Source organism: Sparus aurata, chromosome 9 (assembly GCF_900880675.1).
Source record: "Sparus aurata chromosome 9, fSpaAur1.1, whole genome shotgun sequence".
NCBI lineage: Eukaryota > Metazoa > Chordata > Actinopteri > Spariformes > Sparidae > Sparus > Sparus aurata.
In genome coordinates, this window is record NC_044195.1 from 14,330,817 (window position 1) to 14,353,500 (window position 22,684).

The following is a 22,684-nucleotide window of genomic DNA, read 5'->3' on the forward strand; positions in this document are numbered from 1 at the left end:
TGCGAGGATATCCTGGGTATGTTGAACCTGCCTTGTCGCACAGGCTCTTTGTATCGTGTTTGACATTTCCCTTTAAACTTAACTGAGTAAGTGTCTTGGCAACTTGTGTCGCAGTGGAATGGTGTTTTAGTGAAGTTATAAAAATGATGCGTTCCAGATGTTTTCAGGACATGGCTCGAGTTTTGAGCACTATGACACTTGCTCTGTGATTTCCAACAGTAGTCTGAGACGCCTCTGACCTGCTTATGGCTTCAGCAGGTTTGTTGAGAATGTTACCAGGCACATTACACTCTTCCTCTCTGTAAATGTGACTTCCTCCCTGCTTTCGTTAAGCCCATGCGTTCCTCTTCCTCCGTGTTTTAAAGGCATGGTTCTCTCCCATCGTCACATCAAACACAATGGGCCAAAAATAGCACAAGTGTTTGCCGTGGCGGAGGTAAATGAGCAGGCAGATACAGAGGGTGGGAGGCCAGATACATGGTTTATTAGTCAGAAGAGGAGAGAATATGGCTTTCACATTGTGTTCTCTCATTTCTAGTGACTGGTTTTGAATGTGTGTGTGTGTACATTTTGTTTGTGTGCACTGTGAGGGGCAGGCAGTCTGCCAGGCAAAATCCTAAGTGGCCTGGAAGGAGGAGGAGAGTAGAAAAGGCCAAGTCTTAAAAGCGAGAGGATGAGAAGAGCCTGAGGTGGGCTGTATGATGGAGGGAGAGGATGAGAGTGCTGACAGGGCAGTGAGACTGTAGGATTTACTTCTTCTCTCTGTGTTTTATTCTCTACTCGGTCACATGCACATACCCACAAGTCTGTCCAAACAAAAGCAGGCGTGTAAAGCTGTTTGTGAGTTAACAATCGTCGTTTCCCTCCTCGTGCTTCTGCTCACTTCCTGTATCCCACACTGCTGATCATTCATTCATGCATGCTTCTTCTCTGCTTGTGGACAGAATTCTCTGATGGCACACAGTTCCTTCTCAGTGTCAGAGGGGAGAGAAGGTGATTGTTGGGCTCTAACCGTTCTCTGTTGACTTTATGTGTTGCATAATCTTGCTGTATATGCTGAACAAGGACACGTTAGTTTGCCTATGTGGGTCTGCTCGTGCGAGCTTTGCTAAAGGTGGTGATCTTCGCATCCACGTAAAAAAAAAAGGTTTACAAGTTAATTCACTGGAATTAACGTGTCTTGGCCTATATACAGACAGTCCACACACAATCCTGGAGGGAAGCCTGGTGGCTATGCAGATGTGGAAAGTGTATATTTGTTATAAAATGTACAAGCTGAAGCCAGACAGTCCACTTCACTGCAGACGTGCCTCAGTTTACAAATCATATTCTCCACATCAGAACCTGACCGATAAATTGGCTGGCAGATAATGGTGTATGACAGATATATCAGTATTGGCATATGTGTTGCCTTATATATGCCGATATGAAAACCATTTTTTTTGGTGTGTGAATTTAATGCAATCAAAGGTGCATAAGGTATTTTATAATCAATAAATTCCCTGTACGTTTACTGTTTCAGTGCCCTGAAATTTTAGATGCAAAAGTGTTAAAAACCAAAAACTATGCTATCTCTTTTGCATATCTTTGTCTGTATGCGTTTGAACGCCTTGCCCCAAAACTAGTGAGTCAAATGATTTTAAAATACTGGAAAAAACAAACTTCATGCTTCTATTCACCCGGATTAAAACCTTCAGAGTAGAAACCGGTCTGTGTTTTATTGTTTTGTAAGTGGCCACGTTTTGAATAACGGCTTTATAACCTAATTCAAGTATTTATTGTTCCTTCTTCATGCATAAGTGCCTGAAGTGACTTTTTTCCTCTCATGTGCTGACCCTTTTGTTCAAGAGCACCTGTGTTCTTCGTGAGTTTGATAGTATAAAGGCATTCCTCAAGCACACCACTACCTCTTTTTCATTAGTAGTTCCAAAACGTTCCAGCAAAGGGGCCACTAAGAGCGGTGCAGTTTGTGGAGACTGCAAACCAGCAAAGACATTTGGTCAGTGCTCTTTTACAGTTAAAGGCCCACAGATTTGCAATGCCATCAAACATAAAAACATTGACTAATAACACAGTTTTCAATATTAAGGCAAACAGTGGCTTTAACAAAGAAAATCTGTGATCTCTGACCTACTTATTGATACTTTTTATGTCTATATTGTGGTGATGTATGGTGTGCTTTGCTACTCGGAAGCCTAACCAGGGACGAGATTGTCAAATTAGTCATGGCTAGAAATCCTATACACTGCATTGCAAATAAATAAAGATATCAACATAAGAATTTTCTACTTCTGGTATTGGTTTTTAGGATGTCTCAAAAATTCCAGTCTTGGTCTGATTACGCCACATTTAAGGGAACATGCTTTTTTGATACAGATTCCTACAAAAATCATTTTTTCCGTATTAAAAATTAAAAGCAGAAATTCACCTACTATTCCAGTGTGACTAAAAATTGGGACTCGTATCTCATTAGCAATATCTGTAACTAAATTGCAGTAGGATTTTTTTGCATGTCATGCAGCCTTAGCTTAATTAAAAAAACTACGTTTTTGATAAATTCTGACAGAAAATAGGGCTAAGAATATCAAACATTTCCCTATTAATTAACATGGTGCTATTTATGTTAATATTCATTAATTGTTTTGCTTATGTAAAGACTAAATATATTGAAATACCTGTTATAATTTCCCAGAGCCCAAGGTAACATTTAATTTCTCGTCTCTTCTTTTTTTCAACTAACAGTGCAAAACTATCAACTGTTTAATCTTCATCATCATATTTATCATATAGACAGAAAAAAACACCAAATCCTCACATTTGAGAAGGTGGACACTGTAAATGTTTCATATTTTAGTTTCATAAATTAGATTGTGATCAAAATGGATTATTTTCTGTCAATCAACCAACCGTTCATTTTTGTCGTGGACTCAGAGCTCTGGATCCCACCGGATATCATTAAGCAATCGATTGGTGTCATCCCTGAAAGTGAGGCTTGTGCCAAAAAAGAGTGATTTCCCTGGCAGATAGTAGCTTTACGGGAGCCAAGTGGAGCCAGAGGAGTGGAAGTAAGCAGAGCGGGGCGACGCTCTCAGCTCAATGTTCTCAGACAGCATGCCCTGCCACAAAGGAAGCACAGCAGGCTGCAGGAGCTTATCATGAGTAACAGCACAGTAGAGGAAGAGGAGTGGGTGGAGGTCAGGAGAAACAATGAGCCCATGTTGAGGAGGCAAAATTAGGAATCGGAGTTGGAAAGATGCCAAATGGGCAAATGTTAGTCTGGTCTGTTCTGATACTACTTAACTTTTTGACCCTACAACTCTTTCACTTTACTGTAGAGTGGCAAATGGTTAGTTGCAGCTCTAATGAACTGCCATCTATTTTGACAATAGAATAAATAATACATTGCTTTTCGAGCACAAAATGTTTCCCTGGTCCAATTTCTTTAATATAAGGATTTGCTGCTTTTCTTTCACGATAGTAAATAAAAAGTCTTCTTGTTTGGACATAAGGAGCAAGTTGAAGACTTCACTATGGGCTCTAGGATATTGCTATAAGCATTTTTCTTAATTATTATTCCATATATTTATTTATGCATCAATCTTGAAAATAATCGGCAGGTTAATCATTCTAAGTAATCGTCTGTTGAAGCACTACTTCAAAATGAAAGGATTCTTACGTATTGCAAAGAAAAAACAGACAGAATGGGATAAAGGTGTGCATTTTGTCTTTCTGCAAACTACATGGAACCGTTCAGGGAGTACCACTCGCCTACTCATGATGAATCGACCTGCACTTCTCTTCAGGGAAATACCACCAAAAATCAATACTACTATCCTGTTCATGTGCAGTACTATTTATGTGTGCCAGTGTGCTTGTTTTTTGTTCCCGTGTGAAGATAAGTGTTGCGTGATAGACCTTGTCCGACTGTTTAACCCCCAAAAAGTTTGATCTGTGTTAACAAGTTTTAAATATAAGTTATCTTATTTTTGTCCATTGGATGTGAGCCACACTACATTATGATTATTCAGTTGAATGTGGTCATATAGATATAGTTGTTTAACTCCATCAGACATGTAAGATTAATGCAAGAACATCAGTGAACTATTAGATCTGCTCACTAAATGAGAGCAAAACCAGCACGTTTAAACCATTCCATTTTTGATCCTATTAATCTCAAGTTCATGTTTTTACACCATCTGCTCTACTTAAGAGATTACAGCCCCGAAATGTTTTGTGTTGCACATAGCAGCTGCAGTGTAGCAGGTGCACCGCTTGAGGTCTTCAAACATGAAGAGATTCTGTGGGCATGTTTTGCATGCATCATATTCCGATGTCTGCAAAGTGGCATTTGAAGCTGCAAGTGCGTAAGGAAAGCTCAATAACTTGGCATCAAATTTAAGGAGCATTAACTTTGTTAAAGGTTGCTGATTTTACAGTATAAAGTGAATAAAAGCTGAAGTGCCTTTGAGGTAAATTGGATATCTGTCAGAACATGGTAGACAGTCTGCTGAGATGGAAATTCGGAAAAAAAATTCTTGACAAATGGGACTACTGGCAAAGTGCCTGATTCACAGTTCAAACCGTGTGCATTAAAGGAAGGACAGAGTTTGTTAACGTGAACTCGGACACCTAATAACTTGACTTAACTTCTACAGCACCTTCCATACAGACATGCAGCCCAAAGTACCTCACAGAGCAAAATGAAAACAGCACAGACAACAAAGGAAAAAGGAAAGTAGACAATGAAAATATAATTTTGCAAGCCTTAAGAATTACAACAACAAAGTAATGAAATGTTAAAATAACTGAAAGTCAAAAATGGGGAATAAAGTGTTAAAAAACAGCGATTAAGCATGACGCTGCTTAATTGCAAAGCCAGGCAAAAAAGAATCTATTTAAACATAAAAATTTACAAGAAATTAGTATTATTCTATTAATGTTGTATTCCTCACACACCACCAACAGCCTCACAAGTGCAAGCCATGGTGGTTACATTTTTTTCTGTGTAAATTTGGGTTAACTGACCCCTTTTAAACACAATTTCCTCTGAACAGCTGGTGCTGAATCATCTGTGCTTCCAGTAAAAAATTAGCTGTGCTCGTATTTCAAGGAAACAAGTGTTTAACAGAGTGATTTTCCAGCTTTTCATGTTACATTAACAAATGAATAATGGTCCTTATTTTCATTTCTTTCTCATATACATTTTCTTCTGCATACATTTTTTTCTGTTTTTTTTTTTTTGCTTAAACATAATTTGTGATTGTTAAATTGGTTTGGGCGAGAAGTGAAAATTAGCTGGAAAAGCGAGACTTTGCTCCTACAAAGCCATTTACATATCATGTACTGCATCTCTCTCTTACTCATGCAAACATTAACTGCACAAGTCCCTCATCAGCACTCATGAAGCTGCAGTCAGCAGCATGCATCAGCAAGGGAGGCGAGGTCAAGGACAAGATCACTGTGAGGGCTTTTGATGAGCTAATGGATTGACTGATAAAACTCTTTAACACTCTGGTGAGTTCAGGGTTGGATCTCTGTGAATTACTTCTCAGCACTTAGATCATCCCTGTCCTCAATTTTAAAAGTGAAGCTCAGAAGATGATGGTTTAAAGATCTGTGTAGTCAAGCTCACACCGTCTGTCTGCTCTCTCTCTGTCTCCGATGTCAAGCTTTCAGATACTTAAATGCTGTCAGTGAGGTCAAAGTGAGTAAGCAATGTGTCACAACAACAAGCATGTTTTGACTATGAATCAATGAGTGCTGTTAAACCATTACTTACTGTAAGTTTTGCGACCTACGTTCCTCATTCTTGGGAACAATCTTATTATTTTTCCTGGAGCCCAAAAAAAAAAAAGACCTATGAACAATGAGACGGGAAGTTTTAATTGAGACGCTCCTAAATACAATCTTTTGTGGATTGAAAAGTCATCTTAAAACAGATATACTGAATATGTTCAAGCTCCCTGTCTCCAAATGTGTGGCTGAAACCAGTTATTTTCTTGTATTACTGGTTGCACAAGTTTTCAGCAGTGTTGGTTTGTATATCAAGTTAAGGGGTAAGACAAAATATTGATACAGCAATATATTGCATTGTTTTCTCTTGGAATACAGTTATGGATACATCTGTCCCATATATTGATATTTTTATTAAAACATGCAGGTGCTTTAAACAGAATCCCCTGACAATTTGACTTACCAGAGCCACTACCTCTCAACTCCTTGTGGTGTAAACTTCATTTACGAGTACTTAGTGAGGCATAGTTGTATCCTTTCTTTAAACATTTTAACTCCATTTTTATAATTCGCTATGGATGTGAATGATAAGACCAAGGTCCAAGTAACAAGATAACTCATGTTGTGAAGGGCATGTTTGTACATGCTTTCTTCCAAAAACTGGTACACATAAATGATTATCTTTGCTAGTATTTTTCTGGAACTGTTCACTTTCTGGAAGTTTTTGGGCGTTTTCTATTGGAATGATGACACACATGGACATGAGGAAACTACCTTCAGTGTGTGTCACAAAGAGAACTTAGGCAAATCTGTTTTTTGAAAGTTGTCATCTCAGTTCATGTCAAATTCTATGAAACTGACAACACAATGAGGGAATTTTTTTCTTTCTTTTTTTCTGTCCAGGAATATTTTGTGTGCAGTCAGACAGATATCATGATGTTTCCTTAGATGATTGTCTTGCACTGTATATCAAGATCAATGTATTGTGACACTATCGTGAGTTGCTCTGTGATTCCCACTCCTAATTGAGTTGGAGTACATATATGGACCAGGGATAAACATGAATGAAAAAATGTAGAGTTGTTATCAAATATGCCAAACAACAAATAAGTTGATATTTATTCATTCACTTTTTTTTCATATTGAAGGACCACTAATCAGTTCATTTAATCGATTGGAGCATCCTATACAGGAAAAAGTGCTGAAATATGAAAAACGGTGTCAAGTGAGGAGAATGGCATGAGACGGTTTGTAAAAAAAAAAAAAAAAGAAAAAAAAAAGAGGTTGGGTAAGGCAGACAACTTGTGGTTCTAGAGTGCAGAGAAGAATAATGACATTGTGCAGATGCACTCCAGACCACAGGTGGGTTTAACTGTGAAATGCATTCGGTGCTAGGGTTCATTCATCCAGTGACTATAAACAAGTAGAGCAGGTTTACTGCTCACTCCATTGTTTGGATTTCATGTTTAGACAAAACGTTCATGTATTTCATTAGCAACATTTAAGTAAAATGTCAAGAGACTTGTGTACACGCTGCTCAGCATACTTTAGCATTGCCACACCGCTCGTGCTTGACAGGATGCACTTTCACCACCGAATACACATCTGCACCTGTAGCTAAATAGAAACCATATCGAGTTATTGTTCCTGTTCCTTTGTCTTTGTTTCTTTGCATAGTGAGGTTACAGGTGTGGTTTCAGCTCAACAGGCCTGGAGGAGTCCAACAATCAAGGGGACTCATGTGAAGATGAAAGTCTGTTTCAGTTTGAAGCTGCCCTTTTCAAGAGGTTTAGGGCCAAATGACAGCATCTGTCTGTGTGTCTTAGAGATCAACATTCAGGAGGAACAACATGGTTTCTGTTTGGGAGAGGAGCGAGGGCAGAGTGGATGGACAATGGCTTAGTCAGAGAGGGGAGGGAGTGATGGAGAAGGGAAGATGAAGGGAGTCTGTTTTTTTTTTTTTCTTGTTGTAGGGGAGGGTTCTGTGAAAGGTCATGATAAATCTACCGGCAGAGAAAGATCAGACTGTCAATACCCACAGCCACACCTAACCCACACACATACGTTCACGCCTTTGTACTCTGTTTGTGATTTCATGAATTTATTCAACAAAATCGAGTACAGCTGCAACTAGTCGATTAATAGATTAGTCGATCAGCTTTACTGTTTTACGTTTGTGGTTATTTTGGTCATTTTTAATCAAAAATGTCAAACAGTTGCTGGTTGCAGCTTCTTACAAACCCCAATTCAAATGAAGTTGGGACGTTGTGTAAAATGTAAATAAACGACATTAAGTATCTTGTCTTTGTAGTGTATTCAGTTGAATTTAAGTTGAAAAGGATTTGCAAATCATTGTATTCTATTTTTATTTACATTTTACATAATGTCCCATCTTCATTGGAATTGGGGTTTGTAAATGTAAGGATTTGCTGCCTTTTCTTTGTAATTTATGACAGTATTTGAAGATTCTCTTTGGGGGTTTGGACCATTGGTTGGAAAAAGAAGAAATTTGAGGCATTTTTCCAAACTTTTCCACATTTTATAGACAAGACACCCTTACCCTTAACCACGAAAAATAATCTGCTGAGTAATCGATAACTAAAAAAAAACCCTTAAATCAAGTAATATCTAATCACCTTCAGAAGTAAATTATTATAATGAACTTAAGCTATTATGCACTTTTCTCCTAGGTGAAAGATCTAAATGGGTATTCTCAAATAGAAAATAAACTCAACACAAATAGGGGTTACACACTGGCAGGGCTCCGGCACGGTTCTGGTTCCTGAACGCAACTTTGAACCGGCCGGCGTGTTCAGACTGAAAAAATAATTTGTTCGGAACCTGAAAAGTCGGTTCTCAGCGGAACCTAAAAATAGTTGTTTTTTCCTTGGGAACCATGACATCATCAGTGGGCGTGTCGAGCAGGAAAGCAGGAAGGAGAAGGAAAGAAAGCAGGAAGAGAAGGAAAGAAAGCAGAGAAGACGATGGAGAAAAAAAATGTTCAGTGGTCGGCAGAAGAAACTAAGTGTTTGGTGGTGATTTGGGCATCACCTGAATTCCAGGAGAAATTAGAGACCTCCACAAGAAAGAGCAAACTATACAACGAACTTTCGGAAGAGATGGCCAAGGCTGGGTTCACCCGAACGCCAGACCAAATAATTAATAAACTTAAAAAACTGAGCAAATAGCTGCAGTAACAAAACAAACGCTCGTAAATAATCCACACGACCTGCCATTTTGCCGTTGCTGTGTTTACTTCCGCCTGTGTGACGCGGAATGACGTCCTCCCACTTTGGTTCCACTTAAACTGGTGTGAAAGCGGGCTGGTTCGCCAGACAGTACCAAGGTTCTGAGACTCCAGAACCGAACCAGTGCCAGAACCAGAACCGTGCCAGTGTGAAACTGCTAAAAAGAGAATTCAACCAGAAACTTAATCAAGTAAAATAAGCCAAGCAGCAAGATGGGCTGAATGCACGGCCCACTGACAGACCACATTTTTTACACCACTTCTTCTTTCCTCTACCACTAAACTTTTGTTTCCTGACTAGACGTCACAACAGTTTCTGCTTCAAAACCTCAACATTAAATTCAGCTAAAAACATGTTGCTGGTATTGCCAATGAATTGCTGCTCCTGAGTTGCAGTATCACTATCGATAATCCCATCATATGCTACAAGAGAAGTTCAGTGATTGTGCCAAGGAGCTGTAAGTCCCAGTGCAATCTTAAAAGTCCTGATGAGGAAAAAGGTAGCTCCCTGCTTTACCTCAGCAGCTTTTCTCAGAGTACAGATTCAGTTTCCTCCAAATTGCTCCTGTAAATACGTACAGAAAATGTGAAATTCTGACTGTTTTTGCTCAATAAAAAATGTACGGCACATCTCTCTTTCCTCCCTATGTGCAAAAGTGGAAGTGAGTGCTTATACCTACTGTACATTTTTTTGAATAATTTGTTTAATGTGTACTTTGACATCCACTAACATGGAGGGGGCTGGGTGTGTCAGTCTGCAGTCAGGGGCCTGTTGAAATGTGGTTGCTTTTCTTATAGGGAGCTGTAATGTCATCCAACTTTAAATACAGTAAATGGCAGCCCTCATCTCTCAATGCTAACCATATAAATGTGAGAGATGGAAAAAGCACACTCATTGTTCAGCTAATGTTGCCAACAGTATTATCAGGTGTTTCTGGTTAAAGTGCAGAATAAAGAACATTTTTGTCATTTGTTATGGATGTGAATGATAGTAACAAGTAACAAGATATCTCACACTGTGAAGGGCATGTTTGTACATGCTTTCTTAAAAAAAAAACTACTGCCATGAAAACAAACTGGTACACATGAATGTTTATCTTTGCCAGTATTTTGATGCTGATCCAAACACACATTACATTAAAATTCCTAACATTTTCTCTTGATAAGAGAGCTCATTTAGTGCGTTACACAGCCCTGGCAGAGGTGAGCGCTCTTTGAGTGATGTGTGGTAATTGGTTTGTCACTGTTGTACTTTAAGGTATTGCTGCTACATGTGCTTTGTGTGAATTGACTTTAGTTTAACTAGAGGCATTCTGGCTGAGTTTGTGATCGAGGCACTGTAATTGAATATATGCTACAGTTTGATTACTTAGAAAAGATAGTGAAATATAAACATCGTATGATATATTACGTAATATAATTTTTTTCAAAATCTTAACCACACTTGGAAGACTTGCAATCTTCCAAGTATTAGATTTTTTTTTGTGCAAGTCTGTCAGGATGTTTTTCTTTTTTTTTTTTTATATTTTTTTGGCCTTTATGGCTTTATTGATAGTACAGCTGAAGAGGGTGACAGGAAACAGGGTTAGAGAAAGGGGGAGTGACACGCAGCAAAGGGACCCAGGCCGGGAGTCGAACCCGGATCTGCAGAGCCTCAGCACATGGGACGCCTGCTCTACCAACTGAGCTAAGCAGCGCCCCGTCTGTCAGGATGTTTTTACTTGACTGCTGAACCCTGCTCTCCCTTACGTACCAAACAGTGGTCCATTTATATGACCATTTTAAATTTTTTCAGTTCCTGGAAATTTTTAATGTGCATGTTATCACCTGCTAATGCACCCTACTTTGCCTTTTTCTTTATTTGTTCTTATAGAGAAGCTGATAGCATACCAGAGGGAGTTCCATGCCTTGAAAGAGCGCCTTCGTGTGGCAGAGCACCGGACGCTGCAGCGCTCGTCTGAGCTAAACAACATTCTCGAGCAGTTCAGGCGCGCCATCGCAGAGACGAACAGCAGCAAAGATGCCCTCACAAACTTTTCAGGTGACTGGTGATTTAAAAACACACATGAAGACTACATCTTTGTGTTCATCGGCCTGCATCACCTGTTGAAGAGATTCAAATCAAAATCATGCAGTGCTCCTCGACGTAACAAATATTCCTTTTAGTTCTAGAAAATGTGACTCAGTGTGATATGAAAGCTCAGGGGAAGTACCTTTCATTTCCAACTCTCTCGGTCCTCTCTTGTTGAATCATTCAGCCCTCAAAGCCATTAGGTGGGTTATAGGATCCTGATGGCTAAAATGTAGCAATCATAAGACCATTTCACATTAAATATTTAAAAGTCCAGTTTGCAATTTTGTTTTCAAGCTTACGGTGCACATTGTATTACATTTTTAAAAGAAGTAGTCAATTTCATTTTTAGTTTCATTATCTTGATAACCGTGCTATGCTTTTGAAACTGAAAATTATCTGTCAGTTTTTCCTTATGTGAATTAAAATGACGACAGTTGTGCTTTTTTCCGATGCTTCCGTTATGCTTTTCCATTTTTAGAATTTGGTTTTATCACAAAAATGGAAAATGAAAACTCAATTTGGTTACAGGTTTTATTATATGCTACACAAAGCAGTATGGTATGGAAAGGCAATAGCGTAGACAGGGCCTGCAGCCAGTGACCATTCTTTTCATCTTATGACCAAACAGAAAAAAGGAGACTCCACTTAACTTGTTTCTGCGTTTTGTTTTCAGATGAGACACAAAAACTATTGAAGGAGCTTGCAAACAGGAAGCCTCTCCAGGTGCCAAATATCTACCACCACCTGCCTCACCTTCTCAACAATGAGGGCAGCCTGCACCCTGCTGTGCAGGTTGGTCTTGGCCGCACAGGAGGTGAGGAAACTTATGCGCACACTGCAAATTCAGTACAGCAGTAATGTCCATAAATTCATTAAGGTTTTTCTCTGGAATATGCACGCTTGCATCTTCCTATGTAAACGCAATAAAAGAAAAACCCCAGAGCTACTCATTACGCCTGGGAGAGAATCAAGTCTCAACAAGTTATCAGTTGTTGACGAGCTCACAACAGGTATCCCCTCTGGACTGAGCTGTGCAATGGGATCATTCTGGAGTACATGCAGAGATAAAGATAATTACAGTGTATGTACAGTGTAATTACCTCTTTACTTTACACATTATGCATCCTCCCTTTTGGCTTGATCAAATGCGGATTTCTCTCTTACTTTCAACTCTCTGTCCTGCTTTGTTTTTCCTGACATGAACTTGCACTTTGTGTGTCCAAATGCTTTTCGGTAGCTCTTTCTTTTCTCTTTTATTGCAGATGAGAGGAATACTTAAAGTTCTATAAAAAGAAACTTTACATAAGGAGTACAAACATGTAGGCCACAACAAATTCAGCAGTGTACTTCTTCACCTGGTAGTTTCCTTAAAACATTTTTTTTTTTTTTAGCAAAGCTCACAAAGTGCCACATGTCCTCTCCATGCCTCCCCCCTTCATATGGATTACTCCTCTCCTGTTTCACCCTTTCCTATCAGCACCTATATTATAGGACAACTTATTTTTTGTTTTTTCCTTCCACCCCTCAAGCAGCCCATACACACTGTGACCTCTACTATATCAAGTTCTCTTTCAGAGGACTACCGGTCTTGCATCGCAAGTGTGATAGGTGGGGTAAATTTGGGGCGCGAGTTTAGGGGCAGAACAGCTCGAATGACGTTTCCACTTTGCTAATGACAATGACTGAGCGGAAGAACAGAGGCCCTTGACAAATTAGAGGAAAGGAAGGAGGGACCAGTCTCGGACAAATAGGGGTTTCTTGTCCCTGGCCCACAGCCTGTTTTGATCAGTGAGTACAAAGTACTCCCATAGGAAACAAGAAAAAAGGCATGGCCTATCATTGCCAGTCTGTCTGTTTTTCTGACAGGTGGGCAGGTATCTGTTACCTGCAGACAACGTTTTAAGAGTCTTTGAGCCTTTTTTTCTAAGAAATTCTAGCCACTGATGATGCAGTGTGCCGCCATCCACTGCCTTGGTCTCACTAGCTTCACACCTTTAAACACGACTCCATTGTGTTCACTGGAATGCCCAACCAAGCTGGGGGTACTGCTATTGTGAAGTGATTGGGGATCTCTGTGTAGATGGTTATGGAGACACATGACTGCCCCTCCACCACTGACAAACTGGATTAGCCACTAACAGTTTTCACCTCAAAGCCCCAAAAGTGCCTCAACATCCCCTTTTCTCTACCCCTCATTGTTTTCTTCGTCTATCCCGTGTCTTTTATTTTTAACGACCCCCACCCTTGTTTCTCTGCTGGTCTAAGCATATCTGACATTGGGATATTTATAGCCTTGTAAATTAGGACACCATCCCACTTTTAAACTGAACAAGGATTACGGGAAGAAACAGTTCAGAGAACCTTTGAGACTGAAATGATGGGAGAAGGGCCTGTCTGAAGCTTCTGTTTGACAGAAACCGACAAAAGAGCATTAATGCAAACCACCACCTTGCTTGTTCCAAACACACATATGGCCTTTTGGCAAGCAACCAGTTTGCCAATATTTGCCTTTTTCAGACAGACAGTGCTTATTTTGTTGCCAGGCAACACCAGTATTTGTTTGCACTTAACAGCTAATTAACATGACACAAGCAACAGTTGAAGATCTCTTTTCTCCCCTTTTCTCTCTTTTCCTTCTGCTGCAATCAGTAGCGCCTTTCACACTGCCCTTTCAGTGCAGGAATTATGCGGCAATTCTCCGCAACATCCTCTTTGTGAAAGTTTCAGATGCGGAGAGTGGGGGAAGTTTCACTGTGGCTGTGATGCACCTTCTTGGTCATATTTTATATGTGGATTGTGGATACAGTGTATTTAGCCTTTATTATTATTATTATGAGTATTTTACTTAATATTTTCTATTTTGTCTTGTTTTCATTATCTTTGGCTATCGCATAGCTATAGCCATGGTGCACTGTTCCACCAGAGCTGGATTACTGGTCAGCAACATATTTAGTTTCCAGGGCAGGGACAAGAATATAACCCTCACTGGCTTCCCACTCACTGAAGCTAATTGCAACACTTCTTTTTGGTACTGTTTGAAAGCAGCATGGACAGCAAAATGATCAATTGAGAGTCATGTAAACCTCATATTTGCATTTTTGTTGCGTCTTTCTTTCTTTTTACTCTTTCTTTACCCATATATTGCTTATGCACAGTGTTCAACATGGCAGAGTGACAATTCAGCTAATTACCCAGTCACTCTGAATGGCAGAAGTTGTGATCTCAGTTCATTAATCAACACAATCTAATCAACAAGAGCTAATCCGAAACTAATTACCTTGGGTGGCAACTTTGTAGCTTTTGACACATTCAAACACCCTTCACTCACTCACTCACTCACTCACTCACTCATATTCTTGTTTATACCCAATGGGCCTGTCGCAAACCCATAGGGCTAACCTGTCCTAGAACCGGCTTTCAACCATCTCTCTATATCCCATGAATTACAAAAGCAACACTCTGTTTTGTGTTGGTGTGGGCCCTTATTGGCCAGCTGCATCGCTGCAATGCAACACTGAAGAAAAAAAATAAATAGGACAGGGCTTGATTTTCCAGCTGCAAGCAGTAAAGCATGTCAGAGCAGCAGGGCTCTTCCAGTGGTGCATTTTACCAGCTGATGTCTGAACATAGGGTAACGACCGGACCCGATGCCCACATGTTGTTGACATTGGCATCTAATTGCCAGGTTTTTACCCATGCCCAAGACGTGGGCATTGGGATGGTTGTCAAACAGTATGTCAGATACAGGTGTGGCCTCTGTCTATATTCACCCTACACCTTCAGGCTGTGAGCTCACCCTGTTGATCAGGTTTTCCTAATATAGTATTGTGAATTTCTTGATTCAATTGGTAAGACTGTTTTGTGTAGTATTCAATTGTACACAAACGCAACAAATGTAACCTGGAGCATTATTACTGTTTCTGCATTGTGCAGACCACGTAATGGAGTAGAATTTATGATGGCTCTGCTTGGTTATTGATGGTAAGAAGTTTTTCTGACCAAGCTCCTGGTGTTATCAATTAAATATATTGTACGAACCACCTAAGTAACATGATATCATAAATTTAGTCTGTGAGACATAACCATTAAAAAAAGTGATACTTACTTTAACTTAATAGGTGGTCCACTCCGGGTGCTGATTGTAGGTTTTTCTACTGGGAAGCTTAGCCAAACTTTTGTACACATACCCACACACATATTCCTTTAAAATATGGCACCCACATTATTCTGGATGCCTATCAACCGCAGCAGCAACACATCATGTCCCGAGGAAATCGTTGTTATCATTTACTTTGAAGGTAAATCTAAATGAAATGATGCCTGAATCACCCCAAAGCATGAATGTTGTGATTTTCTTAAATTTCACCAAACAAGATTTTAATGCATCATTTTAAAGTCTTGCATTTAAATTAGAACACTAACATATGTTACTGCATAAATACAAGCAATCAAGGACTTCAGATATGCATAAAAACCTGCTTCAAACAAAAACTCCCAAGCCCTGAGAATATCTCACTGCATTAATCCAGAGGTATGACTCTATGATCACGTTTATTGCTTCATTTCATTATATTTATATTTTGTAATTTAACCTTATCTGCATTTTAAAAGTGTTTAATTCATGGTTTCCTTGACACCAAACCTAGCATAATAAATAACACATGTTCTCTCTCAGACCAGCTTCACACTACAGGGCTTTTAAAATCCTAACCAACTGTGAAATGAGGTCTCCTCAGATGTTCTTGTCTCCAATCCTAAACCTGCACGCACTACAAGACATGAAAATAGTGGTGAATCAAACAGGATGAATTTCTTGCCAGAGGTGCAGCACCTCGTGTGAACTTATGGGGAGACAAAGGTAAACACATAGAGACTGTAGCTTTCTTTAACGTAAATACTAATACAGTGAGAGAAAAAAACAGAATTTGAAGAAATGAATCTGGATGAGAAAATGGTCATGGGTGGGTTTTCTACTCTTCAGCGAGATCTAGAGGTAGGATTTTAATGGTCAGTTTTAATATCTGACATCAGTAGTACGCTAGCTAACATTAGCCTCAATGGCCAGGGTTGTCTACCGTTGCTTGGCAACACTATCTGCTGCTTCGGGATAATGTCCCTAAGTCGTTGTCGTCAAGATTTGATATTGTAAATATACCAAACTTTTTTTTTTTACTAATGTAACAAATTATTAGCAGTAGTTTTATCCACATTACCCATGATTATCAACTAGCAATGTTGATAACGACATATTTGGTCAAAAATATTGTGTTATGTGATTTTGCCCTCCACTTCTACCATTTATAACGTGCTTTTGAGTTTAAAATTTGACTTTAAAAAGTGAGATTTATTTCAGTATTGCAATTAACCCTAATAATACTGCAATATTGTTTTAACATTAACTATATCACCAAATAATGTGTAGCTATGGTCTCTGTTACGGAAAATCAAAACATTTCCATGCTATGTTTAAGAAAAACATGAAGTGTCATTTTGGTGGACATTGCATATCCCGCTCAACACCAGCTCCTTTCATGTGTATCACATGCCAAGTCGGTTTTTGTCACTGATGTGACAGAAATGGAGATTGTTTTGCTTTTTTTCCTAAACGAGATGAAAGGATGGCAGAGCGAGGCGGGCAGGCTGATCAAGGGACACGGGGAGGGGCAGTCCTGGAGTCGGTCCTGCTCATGCTGCACTTGCATGCATTATCACTCATTCACTGTCTGCCACCCTCCCTTATTCTGTCACTCTCTGTCTCTTTTCCTTCCTCCCACATTCCCCTTTCATCCTCGACCTACTTTCTTGGTGGTGGTGGGTGTCGCTATACGGCATGGGGCTCAGCGTGAGAAACACAAAGCAAAAGTGGGACAGATTCTCCACGCTGCACAGATCACTCTGGAGGATTGCACCCTTTCTCAAGTCGACTCTGCTGCTCACTCATGCTGCACCTCAAGTTTGCTTTGTGCCTCGGATGGGGCCCCTTGTGCCCCCACATCAGCTCAGTTAGCATGCTTCTCCTTTCAAACTGTACTGGCACAGACTCAGACTCACACTAACACACGCAAACACATGCGCGCATTAGCTCTGGTCCATCTTTTTGTAAACCAATACCCTTTGGGGCAATTTGTTTCTAACCTCCATTAATACAACACTTAACCTCCTTTTCCTGTTTTCTAGACAAGCATTGCACATTTTATGCAAAAGATTGTGAACATATGATTTGAATTCAGTGAAAGGCAAGTACACTGTAAAGAGTAAGTGAGAGCTGAACTATCTAAATGAAAAGCACACAGGCTAACAGGCAATTTCATGTTCACTGTCTCCACCTATTTAATTGGTGAAACTGTTTTGTGCAGTACTAAATTGTACACAAACAGGACAAATATAACCAGCAGCATTATTACTGTTTCTGCATAATGCAATCCGCATAATGGGGAGTAGAATTTATGATGGCTCTACCTTGTAATTGATGGTAAGACGTTTTTCTTACCAAGCTCCTGGTGTTACTGACTGACTATATCGAGCGAACCACCTAAGTAACATGATACTATAAATCAAGTCTGTGAGACATGACCATTTTTCACAAAAATGATACTCACTTTAACTGAATAGGTGGTCCACGATTTGAGCACTGACATACACAAGTGTCCCTCAGGCTTTGTAAAACAATTTCATCCTCACTGCCTAGACTTATTTTCCTTTGGATGTGTAAAACACTGATTCACTGTCAGATATCCAGCATGATAACTTGTTCATCAGTGTCGACCCAGTGTGGGCTTGCTGTATACTCAGTCCCCGCTATCTCAGTCCATCAGTATCTCTTAGCCTAGTGAAATTGATCCTTGTGTCCTAGTGAGTAAAATGAACTGGTTTTCAGTTCAGTTGGGTATACCTTTCAGGGGACCCCTCCATACTAAAGAGTAGGCCTTCTGTTCAGCCGCTGCCACTCTAGGCCTCATACAAATGGTGCTGACAATAGGGGATGACAATAGCCCCTCTTTTTTCCTTTCTATCCATGTCTTACTGTTGTCTCGCCTCATCGGCCTGCCCTCAACAGACTGCGATACTGCCCGTGACCTTTCTTAGCTCCAAGATGATTATTAGCTTCATGTTTGCAATCAGTGCATATAAGGGCATTCACAACAACTGCATTTTGAAGTAATGACTTTTGATATCCAAAAGGTCAGAGGTTAAATGTACTGTGACGTCATAATATTCTGCTGCAAATAATCTGGCCATTATCCAACGCCATAGCTCAGCAACTTGAATGAATGAATGCAAATGTATTTTGGACCTGTGAAAACAAAACAAATAAAAAGTTAAATTAGTTCAACAAATAAGCATAATAAAATGAAAAGCATGTTATAAAGTGCGTGGAGGGCGTCTAGTTTACTGTTTTTATTTGTTGTTAATTTTTGTTATACCTTTTGAGTTTAAACAAAAAAAAAACACACCTTGCAAATATTGGTTTTGGGCCTGGTAACTTTTTGATGGTTTTATCGTTTCATTTTTAATCAAATAATTACTAAAACATGATTGATAAATCAGTGATAAGAGGCCAGATGCTCTCTGAAAAATTGTCAGTTCAGGCTTTTATTCTCACTTCTGTTGGTTGTCTGTATTAGCAGGTTGGGAAATCTCAAAAATGAATTAAGCAACACTGCAGCTCTCTGGATAAAGGATGATGTTGAGCAAATGCCAGCTATGATAATTATTTGTTAACTCCTGTCTTAAGTACAAACATTGCTTGAATCAGTAACTTGCAAACGTCTGTATGATTCAGATTGAATTGCTTCACCCATGTTGTATAAGATTGTTAAATGACACAGTTCTTTAATAACATGCAGCGTGGTGGTGCAGATCCTTTAAAACCACCTCCGTCAGTCATACCTCCCACAACCATCTGTCACTTTGGCCGTGAATTTCTCCTTTTGCAGATCTAGCCTGGTGAAATTAGCCGTTGTGGAACAGCAAAGATTGCTTTTGTTCTTTGGATTGACTTGATTAAACAGCAGCCCCTCTCTCTGCGCACTTTAACACTTTCTCACCTTCTTCCCTCACCTTTCACTTTTGTCTTCTCAGTTACCATGGTGATGGGGATCCCCACAGTGAAGCGCAAGGTGAAGTCGTATCTGTCAGAGACGCTGCGTTCGCTAATAGACAAGCTGTCACCAGAGGAGAAACTTGACTGTGTCATTATTGTCTTCGTCGGGGAGGTGAGATGTCGTATTCACACGGAATGAGTTATAGCACAAAAACGCTTCTGCACAATGAATTAATAAACAAGTGTGTGTCCAATATGTGTGTCATCTCTGCAGACTGATGTGGAGTATGTTCAAAGCGTGGTTGCTGTCCTGGAGAAAGAGTGAGTATATTTCCTGATAGAGGCACAAGAAGGTGGAGAAAAGTGTGTGTGACTGTGTGTTGGTCAAACTTGATGATGACACCAGTGACCTCCTTCTGTTCAGGTTTTCTACAGAGCTGAGTTCAGGTTTGCTGGAGGTGATCTCCCCGCCTGCTGCCTATTACCCTGACCTCACCAACCTCAAAGAGACGTTCGGAGACTCTAAAGAGAGAGTCAAGTAAGCAATTCACACACTTCCAGCATGACATCTGTGTTGTCTGTGAGTTCAGCGCTTCAACACTTAATTAGTGCAAAATGCGATACAGATCAGTATGGTAATCGTGGAGAAGCCAGCCCTGAGAGAAATGAAGTGCAGGAGAGCTGTGATGAGGATTGTAGAGAGAAAAAAAGTAGACGGATGAGTCAGGGGGGGGAAGTGGGAGGGAGCAAGCAAGCGAGAGCTTTTAGGTAGGCTGCCGAGGTACTTGGTATTCCACAGGCATTCCTCAAAGTCAGATCAAGGTCATCAGCAGCAGCACCCTCTATCTCTCTCTCTCTGTAGTGCTCCCTCTTGTTATCCTCTTAGCTTATCTTCACTCTTTATAGTCATCTAACTGGCCTCATTAGAAATCTGTTTATGGTGCAGTTTGTGCTGACTACTTGCAGTATGTACTCAGATGGTAGCCTTTAGGCCCGGAGGACTTTGTGTTCTGTTTGTATGTGTGGGTGTTTGTAAGCAGAGCAATGCCTCTGATGGCAATCTGAACAGCTAGTATCTTGTTCAACATTGGCCGTAGTTAAAAAGGGTTACATTTTAGATGCTTATTTTATTTGTGTGTGCATTGTTAGTAGAGATGCACCGATACAGTTTTTTCCGATCCAATCCCGATACCGATACCTGGACTGAGCGTATCGGCCGATACCCGATACTGATCCGATACCGTTGTTGAATTAATAATAAACTGTATACCTTCCACCATGTGAAAGGGACTAAAGGCACCAGACTTTCCTAACTAAGACAAAATAATCAGTTACCGAACATTGTAAACATGTGTAACATTAATAATAATAATAATAATAACAATAATAATAATAATAATAATAATACATTTAATTTATGTAGCGCCTGTCAGGGTACCCAAGGACACACGTAACAAAGTGGAACAAACAAAACAAAGAATGAATGGAGCGCCTGTCAGTCAGCACGGAGGGAACACTAGCACCGAAGTCAGTAGCACCGTCCGTAAACAAACTAGCGTCTGGAGGCTCCGTGCACACAGCGGGGGCGACCATCCAGCATCGCTGCGAGCCGGGGAGACCGCAGCAGCAAAGGAGGAGACGAAGCAGCCCGGCGGTGAATAACCCTGAGGTTGTGGTGGAGGGAGGACCAACGGAGCAACGATGGACAGCCCACATAGTATTGAGTACGTCGGTTTGAACAGCTGATCGGTGGGGCTAACAGCTGATCGGTGGGGCTAACAACTGATGGCGGGGCTACTAGCTAATCAGCGGAGAAATGTGACGTGAGTAAGTGTAACGTCCTGCAAACAGGAATACAAAATAAAACATAGCAGCTGAATCTGAGAATAAACTAATAAAGAGTTGGTCAAACAACAACTTGCGCTCTTCCAGCATGCGACACACTAACGCTGACAAATGACGTAGGATATGCTGCGACGGAGAAAAAAACAAACTGGATCGGCCGTGGATCTGTTCATTTTACCGATCCCGATCCAGCCGTTTTGTCAATATCGGGCCGATTTCCGATCTCAATATCGGATCGGTGCACCCCTAACTGTTAGATCCATCTTAGATTTTGGATATCATTCTATTGTGATATGGCATTAGTGTTGTCTTCTTGTTTTAAATGAGTCTTATTATGCTTTTCCGTGTTTTGCATTTTCTTTCAGTGATTTATACAGGTTCTTTTGCATGTAAAAGGTCCGCCTTTAATTCTGTGACTTCTGTGACATTCGCACTACGTCACACATTTGCATCATTTATGCCTGGCAGCTGGTTTGGCTTAATCGACATGGAAATGCTGTTTTGTGTAAACGCACATTTTTTGCACTGTTTTGGCCGATCGTCCACATGGATCCAGTAAATGCAGCGCTTGAAAACGCCCTTTTTTGAAACCGGGTCTCAGGGTAGAAAAATCCGAAAACGCTGCCCTTGCGTTTTCGTGTAGACAGCAAATCTGCATACTTTCCGAAACGATGACGCCATCGCCCCACCCCTCGACCTCTTGCCTCCGACCTCTGAACCCTGCGACCTCTCATAACAACAACAACAACAACAACAACAACAACAACAACAATAATGGCGGACTACATGCTTGTGTTCGTGCCGCAGAAGATATTGAGCCTTTCTTGCAACTCACACAAACAATTCTGGTTTCCTTGCACTAGCCATTTTCGTCTTCTACTTGTTGTGTTCGGTTTCTCCGTCTTATGTATGTTTGTTTACAGCGCGCAAGCTTTATGCGCATGCTCCCGTCTCTTCTTCTCCGTTTTTGGTGAATTTCAAGTGCCACCTATAGGCCTTGAATATAATACAGCGTTTTCGGACGTTTTCAGTGGATCCGTATGGATGCAAATATTCTTGAAACAATGCCGAGGAAGATGGAGGGAAAAAAAATCACTTTCGTCTGTGTGGACGAGCCCTTAGCACAGCTACTCTGTTGTTGTTAGTGGTGCTGGGTCAGGCATGTGTGAGCTGACCAATCAGAGCAGACTGGGTATTCGGAAGGGGCAGGGGAGCTTAAGGAGGCTAAAACGGAGCATTTCAGACAGAGGGCGAATCCAGAGCTGCAACACTGGATAGTTAGAGAGAAAACTGATGTGTTTTGAGCATTAAAGCATGTAAACCTATTCTAGTAGTATCTCTAAATAAAATTTTGAACCTGAAAATGAGCAGAATAGGTTACCTTTAAAAGCTGCATTAGAGAAAACTGATGTAATTTTATGAACATACCAGAATGTTCTACTTGTTTCAAATACTTATATTTATCCATTTACTGATTATAAGCACAGTGCTGGTGATTATTTAGCAAAAATTATAACAATAATAAAATATTGTGATGTTTGATTTTGTCACCTATTCCTAGCGATTATGAAGTGCCTTTGAGAAGATATCAAAATAAATTCCCTCTCTGCTGAAGCTGCAGCAACACTCAACCACCTGGCTGAATTTAAGTGCATGTGCATTCATGCCCTCATATCTGTCGTGTGTGTTTCTGTGTGTTGGTGCGTGTACGCGCACCTCCAACACCTGCCTTGTGGAAAGC

The 22,684-nt window shown here is 40.3% G+C and overlaps 1 protein-coding gene across 1 annotated transcript in view; it reads left to right on the forward strand.

Moving 5' to 3' along the window:
• The window catches only part of mgat4a (alpha-1,3-mannosyl-glycoprotein 4-beta-N-acetylglucosaminyltransferase A), a 39,457-nt gene that overhangs the window by 5,315 nt on the left and 11,458 nt on the right, over window positions 1–22,684 (forward strand). Inside the window, exons 3-7 of the mRNA XM_030428016.1 lie at window positions 10,854–11,021; window positions 11,728–11,868; window positions 19,137–19,270; window positions 19,373–19,419; window positions 19,523–19,636. Coding sequence (XP_030283876.1) covers window positions 10,854–11,021; window positions 11,728–11,868; window positions 19,137–19,270; window positions 19,373–19,419; window positions 19,523–19,636 — 604 coding nt within the window. The remainder of the gene's footprint in view (window positions 1–10,853; window positions 11,022–11,727; window positions 11,869–19,136; window positions 19,271–19,372; window positions 19,420–19,522; window positions 19,637–22,684) is intronic.